The 23,154-nt window shown below is 34.7% G+C and overlaps 3 protein-coding genes across 3 annotated transcripts; 2 read left to right on the forward strand and 1 right to left on the reverse strand.

Moving 5' to 3' along the window:
- Positions 1–2,676: 2,676 nt before the first annotated feature.
- On the reverse strand, positions 2,677–4,243 carry LOC132190358 (VQ motif-containing protein 9). Its single transcript, XM_059605328.1, has one exon. It carries the CDS (start codon positions 3,964–3,966, stop codon positions 2,977–2,979), a length of 990 nt encoding a protein of 329 aa, XP_059461311.1. The 5' UTR covers positions 3,967–4,243; the 3' UTR covers positions 2,677–2,976.
- A 7,122-nt stretch (positions 4,244–11,365) lies between these two features.
- On the forward strand, positions 11,366–16,740 carry LOC132189734 (alcohol dehydrogenase-like 2). Its single transcript, XM_059604513.1, has 10 exons — positions 11,366–11,638; positions 11,748–11,887; positions 11,984–12,030; positions 12,134–12,459; positions 14,102–14,184; positions 15,168–15,243; positions 15,350–15,414; positions 15,599–15,694; positions 15,921–16,082; positions 16,481–16,740. The coding sequence occupies exons 1-10, from the start codon at positions 11,578–11,580 to the stop codon at positions 16,595–16,597; spliced, it is 1,173 nt and encodes a 390-aa protein (XP_059460496.1). The 5' UTR covers positions 11,366–11,577; the 3' UTR covers positions 16,598–16,740.
- A 2,915-nt stretch (positions 16,741–19,655) lies between these two features.
- On the forward strand, positions 19,656–22,857 carry LOC132189113 (protein arginine N-methyltransferase 2). Its single transcript, XM_059603645.1, has 3 exons — positions 19,656–19,995; positions 20,554–20,949; positions 22,468–22,857. The coding sequence occupies exons 1-3, from the start codon at positions 19,722–19,724 to the stop codon at positions 22,779–22,781; spliced, it is 984 nt and encodes a 327-aa protein (XP_059459628.1). The 5' UTR covers positions 19,656–19,721; the 3' UTR covers positions 22,782–22,857.
- Positions 22,858–23,154: the final 297 nt, after the last annotated feature.

Genomic DNA, 23,154 nt, shown 5'->3' on the forward strand with positions numbered 1-23,154 from the left:
ATCGAATCAAAGAAATGAGAGCTTTACTTTTCTGTAACTGCTGAAAATTCTTTCAAACTGTTGGAGCAAAATGGTTATCGCCAGAGGATGTTCATAAGTAATATACAACATGATCCTTATGTCCTGTCATCAATATTATTATAGACTAACAAGCATAAAATACATAAAGGGTATATCTTCAGTGTACAGTATACTTCACAAAGTGAATTGAAAATCAGTTTAAGAAAAATTAACACCCAAAAAAAAAAACAAAAAAAGTAGAAGTAATTAAGATATTAGTCCATAAAATAGATATGATTATCACAAATTATGAGAGTTTGGATCCATGAAGATAAGTAATAGAGAAAAGAGATATATGATAGAATCAAACCCCGACAGAATAGAGTTTCTCCAGAGAATTATGCATTAAATCTAGCTGTATAGAGTTTCACCACAAAATTAGAATCATGAATTAAACCCTGGCTCAATAGAGTTTCACCACAACATTGTCAGAGTTATATCCATAGGACCAGATCATGACATCAATCATGTGACGTAATTGAATATCTTACCTCAAAGGTAGAGAGAACTCTGGAAATCATGAACCATTAAATCAAGAACAAGAAAATGCCGAGTGGTCCACAGGTGGAGTAATGCTACATACTCAACTCCACCTAACAACATTTTTTTCAAATGTAGACCCTACCGAAAACACTTCTCACTTTTATCTCACATCAAAAACACTTTTTGAATCAAAACACCAAAAACACTTTTCAAAACTCTTAACAAACATACCCACAACCTTCACAAAAGGCTCCTTTCTCCTGAATTTCAAGTATAAAATAGATATCCAAATGGTGCACTTCAGAACTTCAAAACGACATAAGAACGGACCTTAAACAATCAATAACACAAGGATAATTAATTATAACTCTTTCTCTTACCTAACCACAGGTCTTAACCAAACCTGATCATTTGTCACAAGACTCACACCGTTAAGCCATCCATTCCATTGCTTCACCGAGCATTGAAAGCCTAAACAGTCAAATCTTTGGAGCAGGTGAAAAGTTTATAGAACATAAAACATATATCCACAAGCATGTTATTACTATGAAATAGTCTCCCAAGTGGACCACATAGAGCTTGAAAACAAAATGTAGTTCTCTGTTCTCCCCTAAAAAATTGACAACATAACTGATAATTAGATTGATCACTTTCTCTCACCCAACTATAAGTACTAACCAAACCTAATCATCAGTTACAATCAATCTTATTATTAAGCAAAAACCTTAGCTCAGCTCCACCCAACCTTACAAGCCTCATAGAATAAACAAAATGTAACAACTACTAAACATGAGAGTTGGGGAAAGAGGGCCAACCTAACTAGTATGCCTGCTACTTATCTCTCTCCAGTTAGTTTTTCTTTCTTTCTTTATTCGTATAGTCAGTGAAGTGGGACGTACATGGTAATAGCAGCCAATGGGTTACACTGTCTAGTCCCTCTCCATTCCTCTGCTACACACGTCCAAGCAGAGGGGTAATAGTTCACCATGTACTTTTAAAAGCAGTCCTCCTCTGGAGGAACAGCTTCATCTTCTTCCACTACTCATGGCATGTGACTTCCACAGAGAGTGACATGTGATACGTGGCATGGCATGATTGGCAATAGCAACTACAGAACAGTAATCTTTATGTTAGGCAGATAATTAATTGACATTAAAAGTAACCCTTCACTTGACAGACAGCTAAGTCTTAGGCATGCTACTCTTATCCTCTAATCCCAGTCCTATTAGGAACAACACTACTCAATCTTAGCATCTGAAATTATTATTACTCCCATATCTTTCCAAATCTTCACAATGATTAGAAATTTCCATATAACAAAAAGTTCATTGGAGTCTAGACATAGCTAGCATTAGATCGTATTGTAAGAAACCTAAAAGAAAAACATATAAAACCATCAACATAAGTAAATCTCTTGTTCTGCAAGAAGATCTAATAGGTGTTGATCTTATATCTAGCATTGATAAAGTTGAGCATCACTCCAGTCATATCATGTACTGCCTAGCACTACAAAAATTGTTGGTAACTTCAACACCGTGTATTTATAACTTCCCAAGTCCTATAAGCATCCAAGTCAAAAGGCAGAATCATCATACAAGAGCAAGAGCCCACCAAGCACGGCAAACTCTCAAGCCCTGTGTCGTATTGCCAAATGGATATCCCTCAAATAATCAACAACAAAGCTTGTCTACCACAACTCAACCACAAAGAGCTAAGCTCTCTTCTATGTACCTACTTCCAAATGCCATCCCTCCAAACTCAGGCTTGGCAAAGCTAGTTGACAACTTTACATCAATTAAGACCATTCCACTTACCCTATAAAGTGCAACCAATCTATAAACTGCTACAGGTGTATCATAGGAGGTAGCCAGTACAATCAACATGACACCATTAAGAAGAGAAGTCTGACCATATGTGGTAATCCAAGAAGCTAAAATTTTCTTTTTATAAATTTTAGCTTGGCACCCAATTCCTAAGATGTCATACTTAAGTCCAAATATAGTGCAGGTGATATGGCTAACGGTTATCCAAATTGCCAAACAAATTTAATCCACACATGCGAAAAAACTCAATCAGCAAAGACAAATAGAAAATTGAGTGCATAGTGATTTTCACAAGTAAATAGCCAACTCATAACAGAAGCATCCAACACTAATAATTCTATAACTTCTCTTAACTTTTCTTTCCCACCCAAATATCCAACAAAACGTCAAAAACAAATCTAGGGTTTCTCCTTTTTCACATGTCGTTCTTATGAAATTTACACAAGAAGCTCTAAAATTCACCAGCGGTGGACAATGTTTCTTATCCAACTACCACCGGTTGAATAACGCCTAAGCCCCCCCAATCATTTACAAAACCATAGAAACAAAAACCTCAAATCTAAAACGACATCGTTGTCGCAGAGATGGATTACCTGAAGACGGAAGCAATTCAGAGAGCTCTCCATCTAGGGCTCGGCACCGGCACAGTGGGCGAAAGCGGGAGCTGCGGAAACCCTAGTTGACCGGACGAAGGCGAAAACAGCAGGCCTGGGGAGAGCAAAGGGTACGGTGACCGCGGTGAATTCAAACAACCGAATGGAAGCGGTGAGGTCGGCATCGGGAACTGCGGATATGACGGTATCGATGCCGATGTCGGCGGGGGAAGCATCCCCTGCTGCGGCGGTGGAAACTGCTGATGCTGATGCGACATCGGCGGAGCCGAATTGTGCCAGCGCGGCGAGACCAGAGGGGCCAACGGTGAGAATCCGGAGAACTGCTTAGGATTGGAATCGAAGGTGCAGACTGTATTCTGTAGGTACCGCATGTAGGCCGAGACGGGCGATTCGGCCGCCGCGTGAACGCTCGGGAACGGCGGCAGAGGCGACAGAGGCGTTACGGGCCGTCCGAGCTGACCGAAGCTGGAATTCGCGGCGGTTATGGGGATGGAAGTGTTCATAGCTTGCGGCTGTGGAGGGGGACCGCCGCCGTTTAGCAGGGGAGGGGGGCGATTGCTAACGTGCGCCAGGGGCGGAGGTCGGATACGCTGGAGGCGAGAGCTGGGAGGCTTAGGTGCGTGGATAGGCGGCGGCGTCGAGAAGCGCTCGTGGGCCGGGGAGCCCGTGAGCTTCTGGACGACGTCCCTGAAGTCGTTCTTGTTGATGTTATACACCGGCGGCTGATGCTGCTGGACCGGCGGCTGCGCCTGTGACGGCGGTTGTGATTGTTGGTGATTGTCATGATTATCAACAAGATTTTGAGTTTGATTGTGGGGATCAAAAGGGGGTTTTTTGATGATGGGTTTGGAGATCTTGTGGGAGAGCTTGTTGAGGTGTCTGAGGTACTGCTCTCTGCTGGTATTATTATTACTAGTAGTGGTAGTGCTGCTACTAGTAGTGGTTGTGGTAGAGTCTGCAGAGGATTGACAGCTTTTATCCATCATCTCTCTTTCTCTCTCTATAGATCTCTCTATATGTATCTATCTATCAGTGGCGCCTCTGTGTTTGTGTATATCTTGGTCTTGTGGGGATAAATCTTCTTCTTATGGCAGTCGGCGAGTAGGGACAGAAGGGGGGGGGAGGGGGGACTATGTAGAAAATTATCAATATTTGGAGATAAAGAGAGATATGGTCCGAGGACTTTATCAGCATTTCTACAGCGAAAGAGAGCGGTAAAATATGAATACCAAATCAAAAGATGTAAAAAGATGTAATATGTCTGTCTCTGTCTCTTCCATCTCTTCTCGTGCCGACGCTTAAAAGAAGAGAAGAAGAAACATTACCCGTAAAAGAAGGCACGCTATAGTTTCTCTCTCTCTTTCACCATATCATCTCATAAATCATTGGAATGTTATTCACTAGAATGATGTACAATTCTCGTATAATTGTGACGAGTGTGGGTGAAAAATTAATCCTTTTTTTTTTTATGTAAGAATTAATTTTACTTTTTATGTCATTATTTCTTTTTTTTCTTAATAATCCCGATGGTAAAATAGCGTAAGTTTTTTTTTTTTTTTAACATGTTCACGTAAAAAAAGATGAGAAGAATTCGAATTAATCACTTTTACGTCATGAGACGTGAACTACTACCTATTAAACTATGGAATAGGATGAAAAAACGTGAGAGTTAAGTTGGTAGCTTCAACAAGGTTTTTACTTTGAGGTTCACGGACCACCGAAGTTTCAAAAATCTGGTCAAAGCTCGGAACCCATTTCTTTCTTTAAGCAGGGGTATCTCTCTTTAACACACATGGGCCCAGGATTATACTTTAATCATTTGAACCTTTGTATTTCTGACTTCTGTGCACCCTTTTGACCCATCCTGCGGCCACAATTCGATCAACCGCACAGATTTTTTAACATTGATGTATGTATTACGTCCAACGTTTTGTGGTCTAATTAAGCTCTCGCCAGTCGCCTCCAAGATGCTTAATTGCTTGACTGCGATGCAACAATAATATCCACCCACCCAGCCAGAGCCAGGTCCCATATAATATATCGATTGGAGGATTTATTAATTAAGGGGTTTTAAATTAAATATGTAATTAGCGTTGTTAATTTGTTAACTAGTTACTTCCAAATGCTTTGATCTGGTCAAATGTGAGACGAAACGTTACCCAAAAATTCAACTGATCAGTTGCAACTTGGCACCATCCTATCTTCTCGTTGGTTGTCGTCTTTTAAAAGCCAAAAATAGAGAAAAAGCTGCATAAAGTCAAAAAGGATTGTACATCTACTGTCTTCATCCTCAGCCTCAAATGCTTTTTTTTCTTTTTTGTTTTTCCTTCGAATAATCGTGTCGGAATAATTGTGTCCCGTACTCTTCAAATATTTTAGGTGGTGTTTAATTTACGTAATCGTTTGTTTGGAGAGTTTTGTCGGGCGTTTTTTAAAAAAAAATTTAAACAGTAATAAAAAATAATTAATATGAGATACAAATAAAGTAAAAATTATTTATTTTTTTATTTTTAGAGAAAAATGAAAGACTAATGTTTAGAAGCAATGGCACATTTGTAATTTACAACAACACTATTTGGGGATGAATTTTGAAAATAATACTGCTCGGTAGCACTGCTCAAAGTAAAATATATATATATATATATATATATATATATATTTGATAATAGTCGGGGACGGATGGCCACCCCCCACCTCATAAGGAAAAAAAAAATTGCATATTAGCTCTTAACAACACAATTTATTGGCCCTTGATTCTTGTCCATACTAAACTCTGCATTTGTCCTTAATAGTAATTTTAAAAACATATAAACTTAAAAAAAAAAAAAAAGATAAAAAAAAAAGAAGTGAAAATATGAAGATAATCATATTAATTATAAGGCATCACATTCTTAAAAACAATGAGAATAATGTTACGTTCAACAACAATAGTAATTGCATGTCTAGCATTAGTAGTAGATGCACGACTTAATAATAGATGCACATGTTAATAACAATAGTTGCACATCCAGTAGTAATAATTTATGTGTGTTGTACGCCTGTCAGTAACAATAGTTGCGCATCCAATAATAATAGTAGTTGTGCATTCAATAGTAATAATGAATGTGTGTTGCATACTCGTTCGTAAAAATAGTTGTGTGTCCAACCGTAATAGTAGTATCACGTTTAGTAGTAATAGTAGTCTAGTAGATATGCATTGTGCTTCCATCAATAGCAACAATGACAAGTCCAATAATATTGATAGTAATAATTTTGTGAGTGAAGATCATGGCAACTTCACTAATTGTAATAATTATAACTTTTTCTCTTCCAGTATTAAGTGGGAAAGTACGCTTAACAAACCTATAAATAAACTATCAAGTGAAGTAGAGAATATGTTTTTTGTATTCTGAATGTGTATTGTATTATGACTATGTTTGATTTAAATGTTATTTCACATTATTATTTGCTTGCAAGTGAATTGAAAATGTATACTATGACATGGTGTTGAAAAGTAAAATGCTAGGGATTTTCAGTTTTGGTATTTACTATGAAAGAAAAGCCTCTCTCTCATTTTTACATGAAGAAAATAGCCGCAAAAGCGCATTGTATGTGGTGTTTAGGTTATAAGTGAATGAGTTGCGTTTATATTATAGGTTTGGCGTTCTATTTAAAGTTTATAAAATGAGTTAATGGTTTAAAAAAAAAAAAAAAAATACATGACAAATTTTGCTTCATATTTTGGCAATAGTAGTAGCACCACATGGATTATACAAAATTAATGCATTTACATTTGGAAGGGCATTACGACCATTGTCTCCGGTATGCCTCTGCTGCTACTGACCACCCACAAAAGGATAGTCATCTACCTATACAAAGTTAACGCATTTATATTTGGAAGGGCGTTACAACCATTGTCTCCAGGAGGCTTATGCCGCCACCGACCACCCTCAAAAGGATAGTAGTCTACCTATGAGAGAGATGACAAATATGAATAATTTTTCTTTTGGTGCTAAAAAAGATTTTTTTTTTTTTTTTGGGGGAGGTGAGAGATATTATTTTATAAGTTTAGATATTTTTTAAAAAACTAATTAAAATCCGATTCATATCAATTTTTATAAATTTAGTCATTTTCATTTGGTGATATATTCATTTCAATTCCTATTCCTTTAAAAAAGCATTGAATTCATATGGCTTGAAGTCTTCCCCTCGTCTAAAAGGGATTTTCTTTTCTTTTTTTTTTGAGATATGGGATTTTCTTTTTTTAAAGCTTGAGAGTCTTGGAAAAAGACTACGGATTCTTAAGCCATGGAGACTTCCGACTCAGATTGGTGCATTTGACCACCATAAGACTCATAAAATAAAATAACGATACAATTAAATCTTCACACTTCTAACGTAAACAATCAATTGCATAATTTCACTTATTTGAAACCAGTGTAACGAATTATAACATTAATGAGATGATAAACCGTCAACATCAAGTAGTCATAGGTGGCCTACTTGTATCCTATTAAGAATGATGTGGCTATTAAAATCACTATTTGATCAAAATTTAATAATAATTAATCAAAAGCTCAAAAGCTAAAAAAAAATAATAATAATAATAATAATAATAGCCACAAGTAGACTACCTAAAATTACTCATCAAAACCGGATAATGATTTATTTATTTATATTTTTTAACTAATTTGGAAATATAAAATATTCCTTTCAAAGAGTCACACACATAAATATGGACAAAAATTTTATACAAACTGATTTGTAATTAATTCATATAAACTCATATAATAAAGTGACACGTGCCCTATAACTATTAAAAATATATATGAGAAGCACATATGACTATTAAAAAAAGGGAAAATGTATAATAAATCCTTGAGTCAACCATCCAAAATTTTAATATCCTTAAGTTTTTTTTTTTCTTCAAAAATTTAGTCCCTGACTCAATTGAAATGACAATAAAATTCCTACCGTTAAAATTTTTTAATAGATGTTAGGGTAACTCAAAACACACTGTTTTACTCTATTAAAATATTAATTTTTTTATTAATTTAATTTAAAAAATAAAAAATAAAATTAAAGGGTGACCAGGGGTGGCCCTAGGGGGTTTGGGGTGGCCTACGAGCCACCCCAAACCACCCTTGGGGTGGTTCGAGCCACCCCATGGGTGGCCAAACCCCCTGGGGGTGGCTGCAAGCCACCCCAGGGGTGGTCAACTCACCCCTAGGGTGGCTTGCGGCCCCCATAGGGATTGGGTGGTGGCTAGGGGTGGTGCTGGCCACCCTTCAATTTTTTAAATTAAATTAATAAAGAATTAATATTTTAATAGAGTAAAATGATGCATTTTGAGTTATCCTAATGTCTGTTAAAAATTTTTAACAACAAGAATTTTATTGTAATTTCAATTGATCCAGGAACTAAATTTTCGAAAAAAAAAAAAAAAAAAAAAACTTAGAGATATTAAAATTTTGGAGGGTTGACTCAAAGATTTATTATACATTTTTCCTTAAAAAAAACATGTATTTCTCACATATTAAGTAACACACATCACTTTATTATATGAATTTATATGAATTAGCTACAAATCAGTATGTGTCTCGTAAATATAATCAACGAGACCATCACCCCATCGCCAATTTGGGGAATCCTTAATTTTAATTAATAGCAGGAAAAAAACAAAAATTAATTCAGGACTTCAACTACAATTGGTCATGAAAATCCATATGCGGCCTAACAAAGCAGCCCACAATTTAGTCTATTGGGCCACGACTTGTAATTGTGTTGGGCTCCTTCCCATTTCACTTTCATTCTTCTGTTCTTGATGCAGATTCCGAGAACTGGGCTTCTTCTTTTTTTTCGTCTGCCTTTTGGGCTTTAAAAAACAACTGTGTTGCACTGTTGCCCATGATGTCCATTTTATTTCCCAGATGTATACTGGCTTCGAAAAAAATAATTATAAATTATAATCTTTTCTGGTATTTTTACTCATCATTCTACTTTTTTAAATTACTATTAGGTCTGTGGAATCATGTGTGAGACTCATATGATTTTACAGATTTAATGGTAATTTTATAAAGTAGAAATATCAGAGAAAAATAAGGGAAGAAATTAAGCATTTTCCTAATAATATTGGCATGTGATAAAGAATAGATATATATCTTCATGACTCCTGAGAAAGGGCATGATGTAGAGCGAAAGGAAATTAGAAGGTTAACAAAGGAATTTTTTTTTTTTTTTTAAGGAATTGTGTTATACAATCCAAAGAGAAGGAAAATTTCGTTGAGTCCGGTCAGTCAAGGCCAGCTCATTGCCTAGGCAAATTGGGTGATTGCCTAATGGCCGTAATAAAATAAGGTCCCAAATAATAATAGAATATTTTTTTTTTTTTGACATGTCCATACAAGGGAAGGAGGATAAGGATTCGACCTAGTGACCACCACTTCATTAGGTGTGATTCACAGCCGATTTAACTACCCCTTGAAGACATAATAATAGTATAATTAAGTTTCCTTTTATAAAAGAAACCTTTAAGGGTTCAATTATGAAACAGAATAGTCGATGGTCTATAATTATGGCCCCGGCCCCCAATTATGGTAAACCATAATTACAAAGAATTAAATCCTAATATATTGAAATTTTAGAGGAAATAAAAGTGAAAAATTAAAAGTGACAATATTAATGACACTTCTTAACTTAAAACCAATATTCATCCATTAATATAATTTTTAGAATAAAGTAAATTTTATTTTGTGTGAATAAACTTTACATAAAAAGAATTGAGAGTTGCTTCTATGGGGTTGTGACACAAACCCACCATTTTGTGCTATCTAATGAGAGATTGACACATTAGCTTAGTACAATTTAAGAAAAGAAAATAAACATACCATATCACATCCATATATGTGATGTGCGAGTTTTTAATTTTTAGTGGATTTGGACATGATCCATTATTTTTATTTTTTTTTTTTTGCTTTAATTGTACGAAGCTGATGTGTCAATTTCTCATTGAATAGCACAAATTATGGGTTTGTGCCACAATCTTGTAGAAGTTATTCTCAAAAGGATTATATGTAATTCAACAAAAAATATGTCATCTGTTGAAATTAAATGTCTCACAACATAAATAAATTCTACATGCCATTTGGAAAAATTAAAAAAAAAAAAAAGAGAGTAAAAAGTGAGAAAATTAATTTTAAATAAAATAAAAAGTATTTAATTATTTAATATTCAAATATAAAAAGGCTCCACCTAAATTTGTGACTTGGGCCTCCAAATTTATTGAGCGGGCCTTGAGTTTAACGAGGGCAAATTCATTGCCTGGGTAAATTACGCAAATGCCTATGGTCCCCAGTAAAATAAGGCCCCAAATATCAACAGTATAAATGTATAATTAAGTTTCATTTTTTTTTTTAAAAAAAAAAAAACCCTTAAGGCTCCAATTATGACAAAGAAGTTAATCAATGTTGTTTAATTATGGCTCCAATTATAGTAAAAACTAATTACAAAGAATTTTGTTTTGAACAAATTTTAATCCTTTATTGGTAAACAAATATTAAACTGGGTTTCCAGATTATAATACCATAAAAACAAGTTGAAATTTCTTCAACCCAAACTCTATTTATAACACACTCACCAAAACATGAGCAACTGAGTTTACATCACTCTTTACATGATTAATCCTCAAATACCAAAAAATGATGTAATCCCCTTTGATACCATCCACTATAGGGCCATGATACACGGCACGCCAGCTAATTTTTTTTTAAAAAAATTAAAAATATTTAAAAAAAAAAAATTTGCGTAAGCCAGCGTGCCGTTTAGCTTCACCCTCCACTATATGACCGAATTTGCTCCAATTTTTACTCTTTGCTTTTACTCTCTTTCCAAAATAATATATATAAAGCTCATCTCCCTACCAAACTCTGCGACGTATAGAGCTGCCAAGCCTTTAACCAGAGCAAGTTCTACTAATATATTTTTTTGTAAAACTTCGTGCGGCCGACACTTTACTCTCTTAATCCCGAGCCATAAGGTCATTCCCAGAACGCCCATGAGAATTGTCCACAACTGCATTCCAGTTAAAGCTTGAATGATTTTAAATAAAATATATTTAATTATTTCATATTTAAATATATAATGGTTGAATCGTAAACATCTCATCGAAAGACACGCCTTGACCGAAGAAGATAATCAGATTTAAGGTTGTAAAGACTAGATCTAGATCTACAAACTAAATCTAAAGCAACCCGCCAGAAATGAAAACCAAAGCCGGAAGAACTTATAGAGAAGACACTGAACACTACCACTAAAGAAAAAGATGAGGAAAAATTTAGATTTCATTTTAAAGTTTTTCTTGATAATGCCTAGAAATAAAAGAGAGGAATTTATAGAGAGAAGGGAGAGCTTGCAACATCAGTCTTCAGTCGTACATAAATGTGCTGTTCTGGAAACAACACAGCCACCAAACAGGCCTTACATTTATTATCCAATAATTTTGCTTAGACTTGTGTTTTTGTGTACAACATTATACAAAAAGATCAAGCAAAGAGCTCTGTCTTCTTTAAGCTTTGGTCAAGGTCGGAGAAGAACTCAACAGAATCCAATTTAGTCCATCCATGGTTATGGAGATCAGCAGAAGCACACCAGAAACTGCAGGAAATGTTATAAGATGCAAAGGTTCTTGTATTTATTTCAACATTCCATTTCTGCTTTCTAGGATCGTCTTTTGCAGGCTATCCGGATCCCATATTAACCAATTTAGCTTCTTTGTTTGCAATCCAAACAGCCGCAATTTGCAGAAATCCGGGAGAGCCATTAACGATCGAGGAAATTGAAGTAGACCCACCTAAAGCTTGGGAGGTTCGGATCAAAATTATCTGCACATCCCTCTGCCATACTGACGTCACCTTTTGGAAACTGAATGCAGTAAGCTTCCCGTTCCCGGCCAGTGAATCCCTACCATAAAAATAAACCTTTAAAAGTATTAATTAAATCGAATAAACTCCAATATTATCTTTCTAGGGACCTGGTGCAGTTTTCCCAAGAATTTTTGGGCATGAAGCCGTCGGGTATAAATATAATTCTTCCTTTTTCAATTCCCAATTCAATTATCGTTAATGTCATAAGCAGTTTGTTAATTTGTTTATATAATTTTGGGTTTTCATTCGTTAGTGTTGTTGAAAGCGTGGGAGAGCATGTGGAGGAATTCGTAGAGGGGGATATGGTGGTGCCGGTGTTCCTCCCGAATTGCGGGGAATGCAGAGATTGCGAGTCTGAAAAGAGCAACGCCTGCTCGGTGTTTGGGCAGAAGCGTTCGCCTGACATGCCCAGGGACGAAACCAGCAGATTTAAGGATATGAATGGGGAAGTGTTGCACCATTTCTTGTGGGTTTCCAGCTTCACCGAGTATACCGTCGTTGATGTAACCCATGCCGTCAAAATTAACCCCGACTTTCCGGTCGATAAGGCTTGCCTGCTTAGTTGTGGAGTATCCACAGGTTAGTCTTTCCAAAGCTGTTCGTTGATTTGACAGACCATCAAATTATTAAAAAACAGAAAAACCTTTAACGTCTCTTTTGCAATTAATTTTTTAAAAATAGTTATTGCAGTTTACCTGATTTACGATGAGCTCACTGCGGTATCAAAATGAACTCAAAAGTTATTGAGGTATATCAAAAAAATAATTTAATCCCTACAGTCAAATTTTGTCAACTAATTTAACAAATTCTGTTAATGTAAACAAGTATCATAATTTTATTGGATCTAACGTTTTAAGCTATTATAAACTGTTAAGTCAGTGAACGAAATTTGGTTGTAAGGACTAAATTGTTTTTTTTTTTTTTTTGGCATTTTTCAAAGACTTTTAAGTTCATTTTGATGCCTGTAAATCAAATAAACCACAAGAACTGATTTTACATTTTTTTTTGAATTTGTAATGTCCCTTTTATTAAGATTTAAGGTTAAATAAGACAACAAATTGGTTAAATGACATTTATACTACTGAAAAACTTATAAAATTACAAATTATGTTAATTAAATATATGTTAGGATTTAACGTGATATTTTATCAGAGTTGTGAGTCTTGTGACATTGCAATTTTTTTTTTTAAGTTCAATGAGAATTTTTAGTAAAAATGATGAAAGTTAGAAAATAAATAAAGTTGTTAAAAAATAAAAAATAAAAAGACTCGAGACATACTGCAATCGTTACCAAAACCCAACAACTAGTCAATTTCTTAACTTGGTTTGGTAAGAACAGTGGAGCCACCCCCAAACCGTTGGGGGTATCTTCGGCCATCAGGCTGAATTGGGTTGGCAGGATCATCTCATATTTTTAATAATTATTTTTATTTTTTATTATTTAATTTTATATTTATTTTTTAAAAATTAATAATATTTTATTATTTTATATTAAGTGAAACACGTAGCGAAATAGTGACTGTTAAATAAAAATAGATGATCAAGATTTTAAAAAAAAATTGGTAGATAATTTTCCCAATATTACTAAGAATCTTAATCCGTTAAACGAAGTGTCAACGTTTCAATAAATTAATGACAAGAAAAGAATAACTTTTTTGTTGTTGCATCGTCATTATAAATATTTACTTCAGAGTTTGGTGTGGGTTAACATCATAAATATATTTTTTTTTATTCTTTTTTCAAAACCCTTTAAATATCTTTCATTATAAAATATTAAAATATGTTTAGTTTCAATATTTTTCTCATTTCATTTTATAAATCAATCATTAGATTTGTAAATTTATGTGGATCTCACGCAAATTAATGATGAACCTTACAGATTTAATAATTGATCAATTGAATTTATAAGAAAATATGAAAAAATATAAACCAAGCATTTTTTAAAATATTCCCTAACAAAAACATAACTATATTAATTTTGAAAACTTTTAAAATCGCACTATATATCCACTTCTGATTATGATTCCACGATACCTAACATCTCATGATGGTGAGTCGGTGACCCTACTGTCCACTCACTGCCTGGTTGTGAAATTACTCAAGCACACATAATCCAAAGTTATCTTGTAATAATATTAATTCCTTTACTCTTTATATATATATAATGCTTACTAATTTAGAAATTCTAATTCTAGAAGGCTTCCCATGTGGTTGGTTGCAGGGGTAGGAGCGGCGTGGAAGGTAGCTGCGGTCGAAGAGGGGTCCACTGTTGCTATCTTTGGGCTCGGAGCAGTTGGACTTGCGGTACGTGCGTAATAGTAATTGACAAAAATAACTCAACCCCAGGGGTGGATTAACTGCCCTTACTTGGTGGCATTTTTATCTGCTCTAAAATTTTTGTGCAAATAAGTTTTTGGGTCCACGGCCGGAGAAGGGGCCAAAGATTTCTTTCAAATTAAGTTAAAAGAAATTTTTTCATCCATCTATAAAATTTCTATGTATCTCTTTATAGGTGAGAAACACATTTTTTTTTTTTTTATGAGACATGATAAAGGTACAATTTTGATCCATTTTTTCTCTTATTTTTTATTTAAAAATAAATAAATAAATAATTTTTTTTGAAGCAATATCATCGAATGTTGTCCTTTTTTTTTAATTTATTTTTTTTATTTTTTATAAAACAAAGGTATATTTCTTCATAAAAATAATCATTTTTTTTTAAATGGTCATTATTATGAAGAAAAAGACTATTTTTTTTTAAAAAAAAAATACCAAATAAAAAAAGGACCACATAAGATATTATTACTTAAGAAATTTTATTTTATTTTTTATTTTGTTTTTAAAAAAATGACCACAAAATGGAAAAGTTTGGCAAAAGTTGTGCTAAAAAGTTGTACATTTATCATTTCTCTTTTTTAATTGCAAGAATAAGTTTGGAGGAAATTTTATTAAAGAGACGTGAAATGCACATATTATTTAAAAAGTATGTTTCTTACATGCAAAGAGTTCCATTAGGTGGCCCAACCTTAAAGAGTTTTAGTTAAAAAAGAAAAGAAAAGAAAAAAAAAACTCGGGCCTTAATTAAAAGAATTCGTTTTAGCTACCAAAATAGGGTCCGGATCATCCTCAATTGACTAGGAGCTACGCTTCATGAAAGCGAAAGTCACTAGCTTGAATCATGCTTCCCATTTTCATCTTGGACATGTAAAATAAAAAAATAAAAAAAAATAAAAAGGTTCAGATTCCCTTTATTAAGGAATGTTAGATGCACAAATTGACACCTGCAGGTTGCGGAGGGAGCAAGACTTCGTGGTGCTTTGAAGATTATAGGTATAGATTTGAACTCCGAAAAGTTCGAGATAGGTGAGCTGTCTATTAATTAACCTGACGATTTATTTCCTTTTAAGAGTTAAGGAATTTTTGTTTTAACCATTAATACGGTTGTTATTTTGTTTAACGTAATATGCAGGAAAGCAATTTGGAGTCACTGATTTTGTTAACCCTGCTACCTGTGGAGAAAAGCAAGTCAACGAGGTTGGAGTTTTTACCTTATGAAATTATAATTATTAATGAACGTTCAATTTTCAAAACCTTCAAAAAATGGAGAGAAATCTTACACATCCATCTTTTGTTCATATATATATATTTTATGCAAATTGAATATATATGAACAGTTATTATTATTATTATTATTATTATTTTGTGATTTGATAATCAGGTAATTAAGGAATTAACAAACGGCGGTGCAGACTATTGCTTCGAGTGTATCGGGATGGCGTCGGTAATGCAAGAAGCTATTAGAAGTAGCCGAGAGGTTCCCTCTCTCTCCCTCTCTCTCTCTCTCTCTCTCTCTCTCTCCCTCTCTCATTCATGCACACGCATGCAACTGCATATCTACATATCGATGGCATCTTTCCCACATGCATGGCTGTTCAATATTGCATAACATGCATATATATATATATTGATTGTTTTCATGATTCATGCAAATTAAAGATAATTAAATAATCCCTTAGTACGTTATGGTTTGGTGAATTCAGGGATGGGGAAAGACAGTGATACTTGGAGTGGAGAGGTTTGGCTCCCAATTGACTGTGAGTCCCCATGAGCTTCTGAGAGGTAAAACCGTCGCTGGCTCATTCTTTGGAGGTCTCAAACCCAAATCTGACATCCCTCTCCTTGCCCAGAAATACCTAGACAAGGTAATTAATTAAGTTGCCATAATTATTTATTTATTTTGGCTTATTTCTATGCTAGTGATCATGCCTTCTTAAAGTTAAAAATGTTACACGAAGTTCCTCTTTTACATTTCTAAGTGTTTAGTTCCTAACATGACATTTGCAAAGAGTTTACGTAGTATTTCTCATTTTATTATATCAATCGTATACTAATACCAACGAAATTAAGCCTATTAATTAGCCTATTGAAGATTCGAAAAAAGAAAATCAATTTTTGAAACAAGAAAGAAAATTTTCGAGTAAATATATGTTTGATTTATTTTATATATAGTTTATAGAAATCATTAATCATTAATCATGTTGCTGGTCATGAATTAGAACATAATGTGCTCAAATTTGGTGTGTGCTTGTGTTGCATGCAGGAGCTTAGTTTGGACGAGTTCATAACAAATGAGCTGAGCTTCCAAGAAATTAACAAAGCCTTCGAACTACTTGAAGAAGGGAAGAGCCTCCGTTGCATTATATGGATGGATCGCTAGGCTGGGTGCCTCTCTAAATTGTCTGATTGGAAGAACAGTCGGGTTGAAATATTAATTAAATAATTAAATTTACAATATCTTGTATGTTTTAAACTTTTTGAACAATTTAATAAAATCCGATGTCACTCTTCATTTCTTTCCAACTATATTTTCTGTTGAAGCTCTTTCTTATAATGATCCCAATCTTTTGTAATTGTTACGGGGAAAAAAATTGCTAACACATTAGCTATGTTTGGCAAGGGAAGAGCCTTGCACTGTAGCTGGAACGGCACTGTTCCAGCTACAGTGCAATTTGACATGAACAGTGTTAAATTTGACTTTGTAATTTTTTTTTTTTTTTTTAATATTTTGCTTTGAAAAAAATTAAAAAAAAAATCAAAAGCAATTTTTAATCTTTGTTTTTTAAAAAAAAAAAAAATTACAAAGTCAAATTTAACCTTTTAAGCTCAGATCAGAATTTGTGAGCGCACTGTTCAAATGATAGACTTCCCTTGCCAAACATAGCTATTGGCTCTAATTGTTTTGATGTAAATTGTTTGTAGTCGGAAAATATTTTCATCAAAATTGATTTCTTTTAAAATATTTTTTAGGAAAAATTACAGTTTACCCCCTAAAGTTGACAACGTTTTTCAATTTAAACACCAAAGTTTCAATTTTTGCAATACACTCCCACAAAATTCCAATTTTTTTCAATTCGACCAATACTATCCCAAAATTTCCATATTGCCCATAATTTTTATTTTAATAAAAAAATAAAAATAAAAAAACAAAACAAATTTTGGGGTACAAAATGGCCAGATGGCAAAAGGGGTGGTCCGAATATTTTTTAAATTTTTTTTATAAAAAATAAAAAAATAAAAAATTATGGGCAATATGGGAAGTTTTTGATACAATTGGTCAAATTGCAAAAATTTGGAACTTTGAGGGGGTGGATTGCAAAAATTGAAACTTTGGTGTTCAAATTGAAAAACGTTGTCAACTTTGGGGGGGTAAATTGTATTTTTCCCTATTTTTCGTTAATGTTTGGAGCATATGGAAAATGAGCAATGACAAAAACAAGCAGTTAACTTTCAGCGGTAATCTGATCGAGGTTTAGCGATTTGAGAAGGTGAAGTTCAAACTTGATAAATAGATTTAGATTATAAAAAAAAAAAAAAAAAAAAAAAATGTTGGATCTACAAAATTAGTGTTAATAACAAAAGTATAAAATATATGCCAAACCTTAAGCTACTTTGAAAATAAATATGAAAAATGTAGTGAATAAACAAATATTTAAAAAGAAAATGGAGTTCAGTGGCGGAGCCACGTGGTACCTTGGGGGTGCCCCCAAGGATTTTTAATTTTTTTTTTTTAAAAAAAAAACCACGGCACCCTCAAACTTAACACACATCACATGTTTGATGTAATATCTCAATGATGTGTAGTTGGTCAAATTTCTCTTATTTTTCTTGGCATGATCATGGTCAGAGACCGTAAAGTGCAGTTCTAGACTTTTTTTTTTTTTTTTTTTTTTTGTATTTCTATCTTTTTGATATAGTGTCGACATGTTATATTTATAATATATCAATTTCAGCATATATTTATGAACTTTTATAGATATTTTTTGTAATGCATATATTGTGTGAATTACCAAATTTTTAGAACGCAAAAAAAAAATTTAGCGGCACCCCCAATATAAAATAGCTGGCTCCACCACTGATGGAGCTAATCATGATTTCTTTAAGAAAGGTAAAACAGAAAGTGACATTAATTTCATGATTTATGAGAGAAATGAAAAGTATTAAGAAGAATGGTGAGAGTGACCATGATTACCTAGTTTATAAGCAAATGTTCAAGTTTAAATTTCTCTCAAGACAATATCTTACCTAATTAATTTCGTGAGATTTAAATGAATCGAATTTTTTTGTTTATCTTTATTTTTTACGTGGTTGGTAGACAACTACCAACTATATAGTGCTCTCCTAATGTTCTTCCGGTATCCTCTTGATCGTAGGTGAATATTATTTAAAAAAAAAAAAATACTCTTATTTATCTCACTTGATTTTTAAAAAATAATATATACATAAGACTAAAAGAATACTTAACATTTCCAATCACAAACAAGGAAACAATATCTAAGAAAATGTTGACATGATAATCCCACAAAGGAAGGTTGGTTTGAAACTCTTTAAAGGTTTTATTTATTTATTTATTTTTATTACTATTTAATAAAAAAAATAATAAAAAAAAAATTGGAAGGGGGAGGGTTTGTTTGAAATACTGATTTTGCATGAGTTTAACTTTGGTTATGAGCCTCCTTAAAAATCACTTTTACAGCCCTCAATCCCTAATTGATACCTAAGTAAAAACTCAAAAAATGCACCAAAATAACCTAAGTCCTAATACACTGGATTTTCTTTGAGGAAGAAAAAAAAAAAATGAAAGAACTGGTGAAGGGGTCTGGCCAGATCCCTTCGTGAAACTGCCCAGACCCACGTGGGTATGGTGCCATGGGTCTCCGTGGGTTTCACCGTGGGCGACCTCTCTCTGGCGCCTGTTTCGGCCTTTAGTGTGATAAAATCCCTAAAGGATTAACCTTCCACCTCTAGGTTTTTAACTTGACTCCAAAAATGAGTTTTGAAACATTAAAAACGAGTTTTGAGCATTAGAAACGGGTTTTGAGGTATTAGAATTGAGTTTTGATGCGATTTTCGAACGGATCACAGCGGGTTTTGAAGCGGGTCACGGTCGGCCATACCTGTGGGTCATGGCGAGACCTAGGCCAATGGGTCTACCTAGACCCACGGCCGGCGACCAGGTCTGGCTGTGGGTTTGCTGGGTCTGGCAGCCAAGGTGTTTTTTATATTTTTTTCATTTTGATTTGCTGTGTTTGATCTCATTTTGGTTTTTTCCAATTTTCTTGAAATGATAATGTGGCACATGTTGATTAGGCGCCGTAAAAATGGTGTTTTGCGGAAGGTCCGGATCACAGGGGCTCTCATTTTGCATTTTTCTCACAATTTTAAATTGAAAATGTGTCATAAAATCAAAATGACAAAAAACCGGGGTCCTGACGTGATTTCCTTTAGATTTGTAGCTGGAGGCTCAAGTAAGGGTTCCATACTCATTGCTCATTCGCGCAGACATGGACCAAGGTGAGCAGCTATGCGAGGCCGCGAGGAGCGGCGATTCGGACAAGCTGAGAGCTCTGATAGAGACCGGTGCCGATGTTTCCTATTTCGACGGGCAAGGCGTCACTCCGCTAATGCACGCGGCGAAGCACGGCCACGCCCCCGCGGTCAAGGCCCTTCTCGAAGCTGGCGCGCCATGGAACGCCCTCTCACCCTCCAACATCTCCGCCGGAGATTTCGCTATGGAAGCTGGCCACCAGGACGCTTTTGATATCCTCCTCAACGCCGGTACGCCCTTTGCTCATTTGCTTGCTTCACCATCTTCTGCCTTTTGTTTTACTCAAGTAATCCAATGCGTGGCTTACAACAATGTACTTACGCTATAGATGTATATATGAAATCCCAATTCAATTGCTAATTATTGAATGATTCGAGAAATGGTACACTAGAATTTGTTGTTGAGACTCCCGGTTAATTATCAACAAGCAATACAGAGCCCAGAGTCAGCAATAGCTGATTCTGATTTTGCCAGCACTTTAGGCACTGCATGCATAATTATCATGATTATTACAGGATTTATTCTCTATTTATTTTGTATGTACCCTTGATTACCACTTCTGCGAGTGTATTCTAATAGATTTGTTTGCTTCTTTAGACAATAGGCATCCTTTGTTTTAGCTGAGAATGGATTAGGTCTCTGTATATAAAACGAATAAGCTCTATCCTAAACGATATTTCCTCCCCCAATAAATATGGGGTGGAGGGTACTGAGTTCAAGGCGCACTGGGTGAGTGTCTACCTTGCCAATCAAAAAATTTACTCACAAAAAAGTACGTATATGAACAGGGATTCAAGCTGAATTGGTATTAGGAACAATTGCAAGGACAGCTGATAAAAATGGTGATCTTGATGGAGTTTACTTGGAAGACAGAGTTACTTTTAGCGAGGATAAGCTGATGGACTCTGATAGCAAGGCTGTCATGATGGCTTGGGAGAAACCATTGATGGAGGCTCATGCCAAAGCTGTTTGCTCAGGAGGCGGTCACATTCTGAACATTGGATTTGGAATGGGTCTTGTGGATACTGCCATTCAGCAATATGCACCTGCTATGCACACTATTGTTGAGGCTCACCCGGAAGTTTATGAACGTATGCTTCGTACCGGTTGGGGCAAGAAGGATAATGTGAAGATAATATTTGGCCGTTGGCAAGATGTTCTCTCTCAACTTGAATCTTATGATGGTAACTCCAGAATCTCAGTCGGCTTTTTGCCAATATACACAAACATCTTTGCATCTTTATGTTTTATGCAACTATATATTGATTTTTTTTTATTTTTTTTTATGCATATGTACGTATTCTGTGTTTAAACTATATGTTTAATTCCATTATATAAGTCTGACTAGAATGTTCACTTTAATAACTCTTACAATTGGATTCCATATGAAAAACTGGGACATAGTGCTGCTTATAGCCTGAAATCCAGATTATAACTACGTAGCCAGCTTCCATTTTTCTCCCGTGACCAACTGAAATGGCTGTATTGTTTAATTTCTCTCGATTTCCTTATACCAATAATGATTTTTTCTGGTTCCAGTTAGCATTTTTCCTGGTAAAGGTTTATCTATCCCCAAATCATATTTTATAGGAATGTCTTCATCCTAAGATGCATTTCTGCTGCGGAAATCTGTATCTGTTCACTAGCTGCATATGATGCTGGAGATGGGATAGGAGCAAGTTAAAGCTGTGAAGTTGGAGGGGTCATGGGAGGAGATCAGATTGAAGAGAGGGCTTTTGATTAGGTGTGGGGTGACTGCTAGAGAGAGAGAGAGGAGAGTGCAAGTTTGAGTTGGTGGTTGGGTTGGTGAAGGGAGGAAAATAAATATAAGATTATCTGGGTGCAGCTTGATGAAATTGCATGCCATTGAATTGAACTAAGGACGCTCAGGCGACTGTTGATTCATATACCTTTTTGTATTTAAGATTCCTCTGACTGGGGCAAAATGAACTTGCATGAACCTAGATAGTTAGTTATTCATGTCTTTCATTGAGTAAACTAATTCTGGTTTCCAACCTGCAATGGTAATCTGCAAATTTACTTTCTCTGCTGTTGCATAAGCTTGAACATTAATGGTTTCTGTTTGGGTGACTTTTTATTAAGTTTAACTTGTGTAGACTTTGCATAAATTGCAAATATTTTTAAAAGAGCTGAACAAGAACTACTGAGTTGTTATACACTGTATCCATATGGCCAACTTGTACTGCCTTTTGCTGATCTGATAACTCTCTCATATGTTGGCGTTCAGATATTCTTTGACACTATGCTGAAATTGACAAATTGTTATGAAATATCTCTGATGGGAATCCACTATAAATTGAACAGAAATAGGTAGATATTTGATAGATAATGAACTCCTCTTAAAGGTTGGAGACAAACCACAAAGACACAAGTCAGATTACAAATTCAATACCCCAACCAACCTCTAGACTCTTATCTTATACTAGGCTTACAAACCACTACTTACGTAATACATCTAGTAACCACCCATAATACATACTAACCCATAACACATAACTACCATCTAACTTAACATAACAACTAAATGCTAACCACCCATGTAGCACTAACATAAACAAGGATAATAACTAACGACTAAGCTATTTCACCCCACGTCCTTGATGTTCTTCTAGGTTTCCATATGGCCAGCCTGTATGGCACATTTTGCTGATATGGTAACTCTCTTATATGTTGGCTTTCAGGTATTTTCTTTGACACGTATGGAGAGTATTATGAAGACCTGAGAGAGTTCCACCAACATCTTCCTGTGTTGTTGAAGCCTGGGGGAATTTACTCATTCTTCAATGGCCTTTGTGGAGGTAATGCATTCTTCCATGTTGTCTACTGTCAGTTAGTTTCTCTGGAACTCGAGAATTTGGGCTACTCCACACAGTTAATACCATTGCCTGTTAAGGATTGCCTAGGAGAAGAAGTTTGGGAAGGTGTGAAACACAAATATTGGCAGCTTGATACATATTACCTTCCTGTTTGTCAGTCAATACAGGATTCGGAATGATGCTTGCTTTTACTTAAGATATTTTGAGAAGCGCTTTTAACCAGTTAGAAGTCAATGTTATTCGATGCTTGCATTATCCCCTGGTTGATGAGTTTGAAGGGTTAGAATTCTATAACAAATAATCTACATATATATATGACATCACATTTTCATTGTTTGAGCCTGTGTTGGCTATGAAACTTGAAACCATCGATTCAGAAACGTATTAGGGATGTGATAATGCAGTGGAAACATGATTGATAACTTCAGTTCATATGTTCTTAGTAACCATGCAATTGGTCAAAGCTATAAAGAAACAGGGGATCTCTAAGTTTATGAGAAAATTTATTTGGATGACAAGAAACTTCATTGGGCAATTTACCCTAAAGGATCT

The sequence above is a fragment of the Corylus avellana genome, chromosome ca8 (assembly GCF_901000735.1).
Source record: "Corylus avellana chromosome ca8, CavTom2PMs-1.0".
In the NCBI taxonomy this organism is placed as follows: Eukaryota; Viridiplantae; Streptophyta; class Magnoliopsida; order Fagales; family Betulaceae; genus Corylus; species Corylus avellana.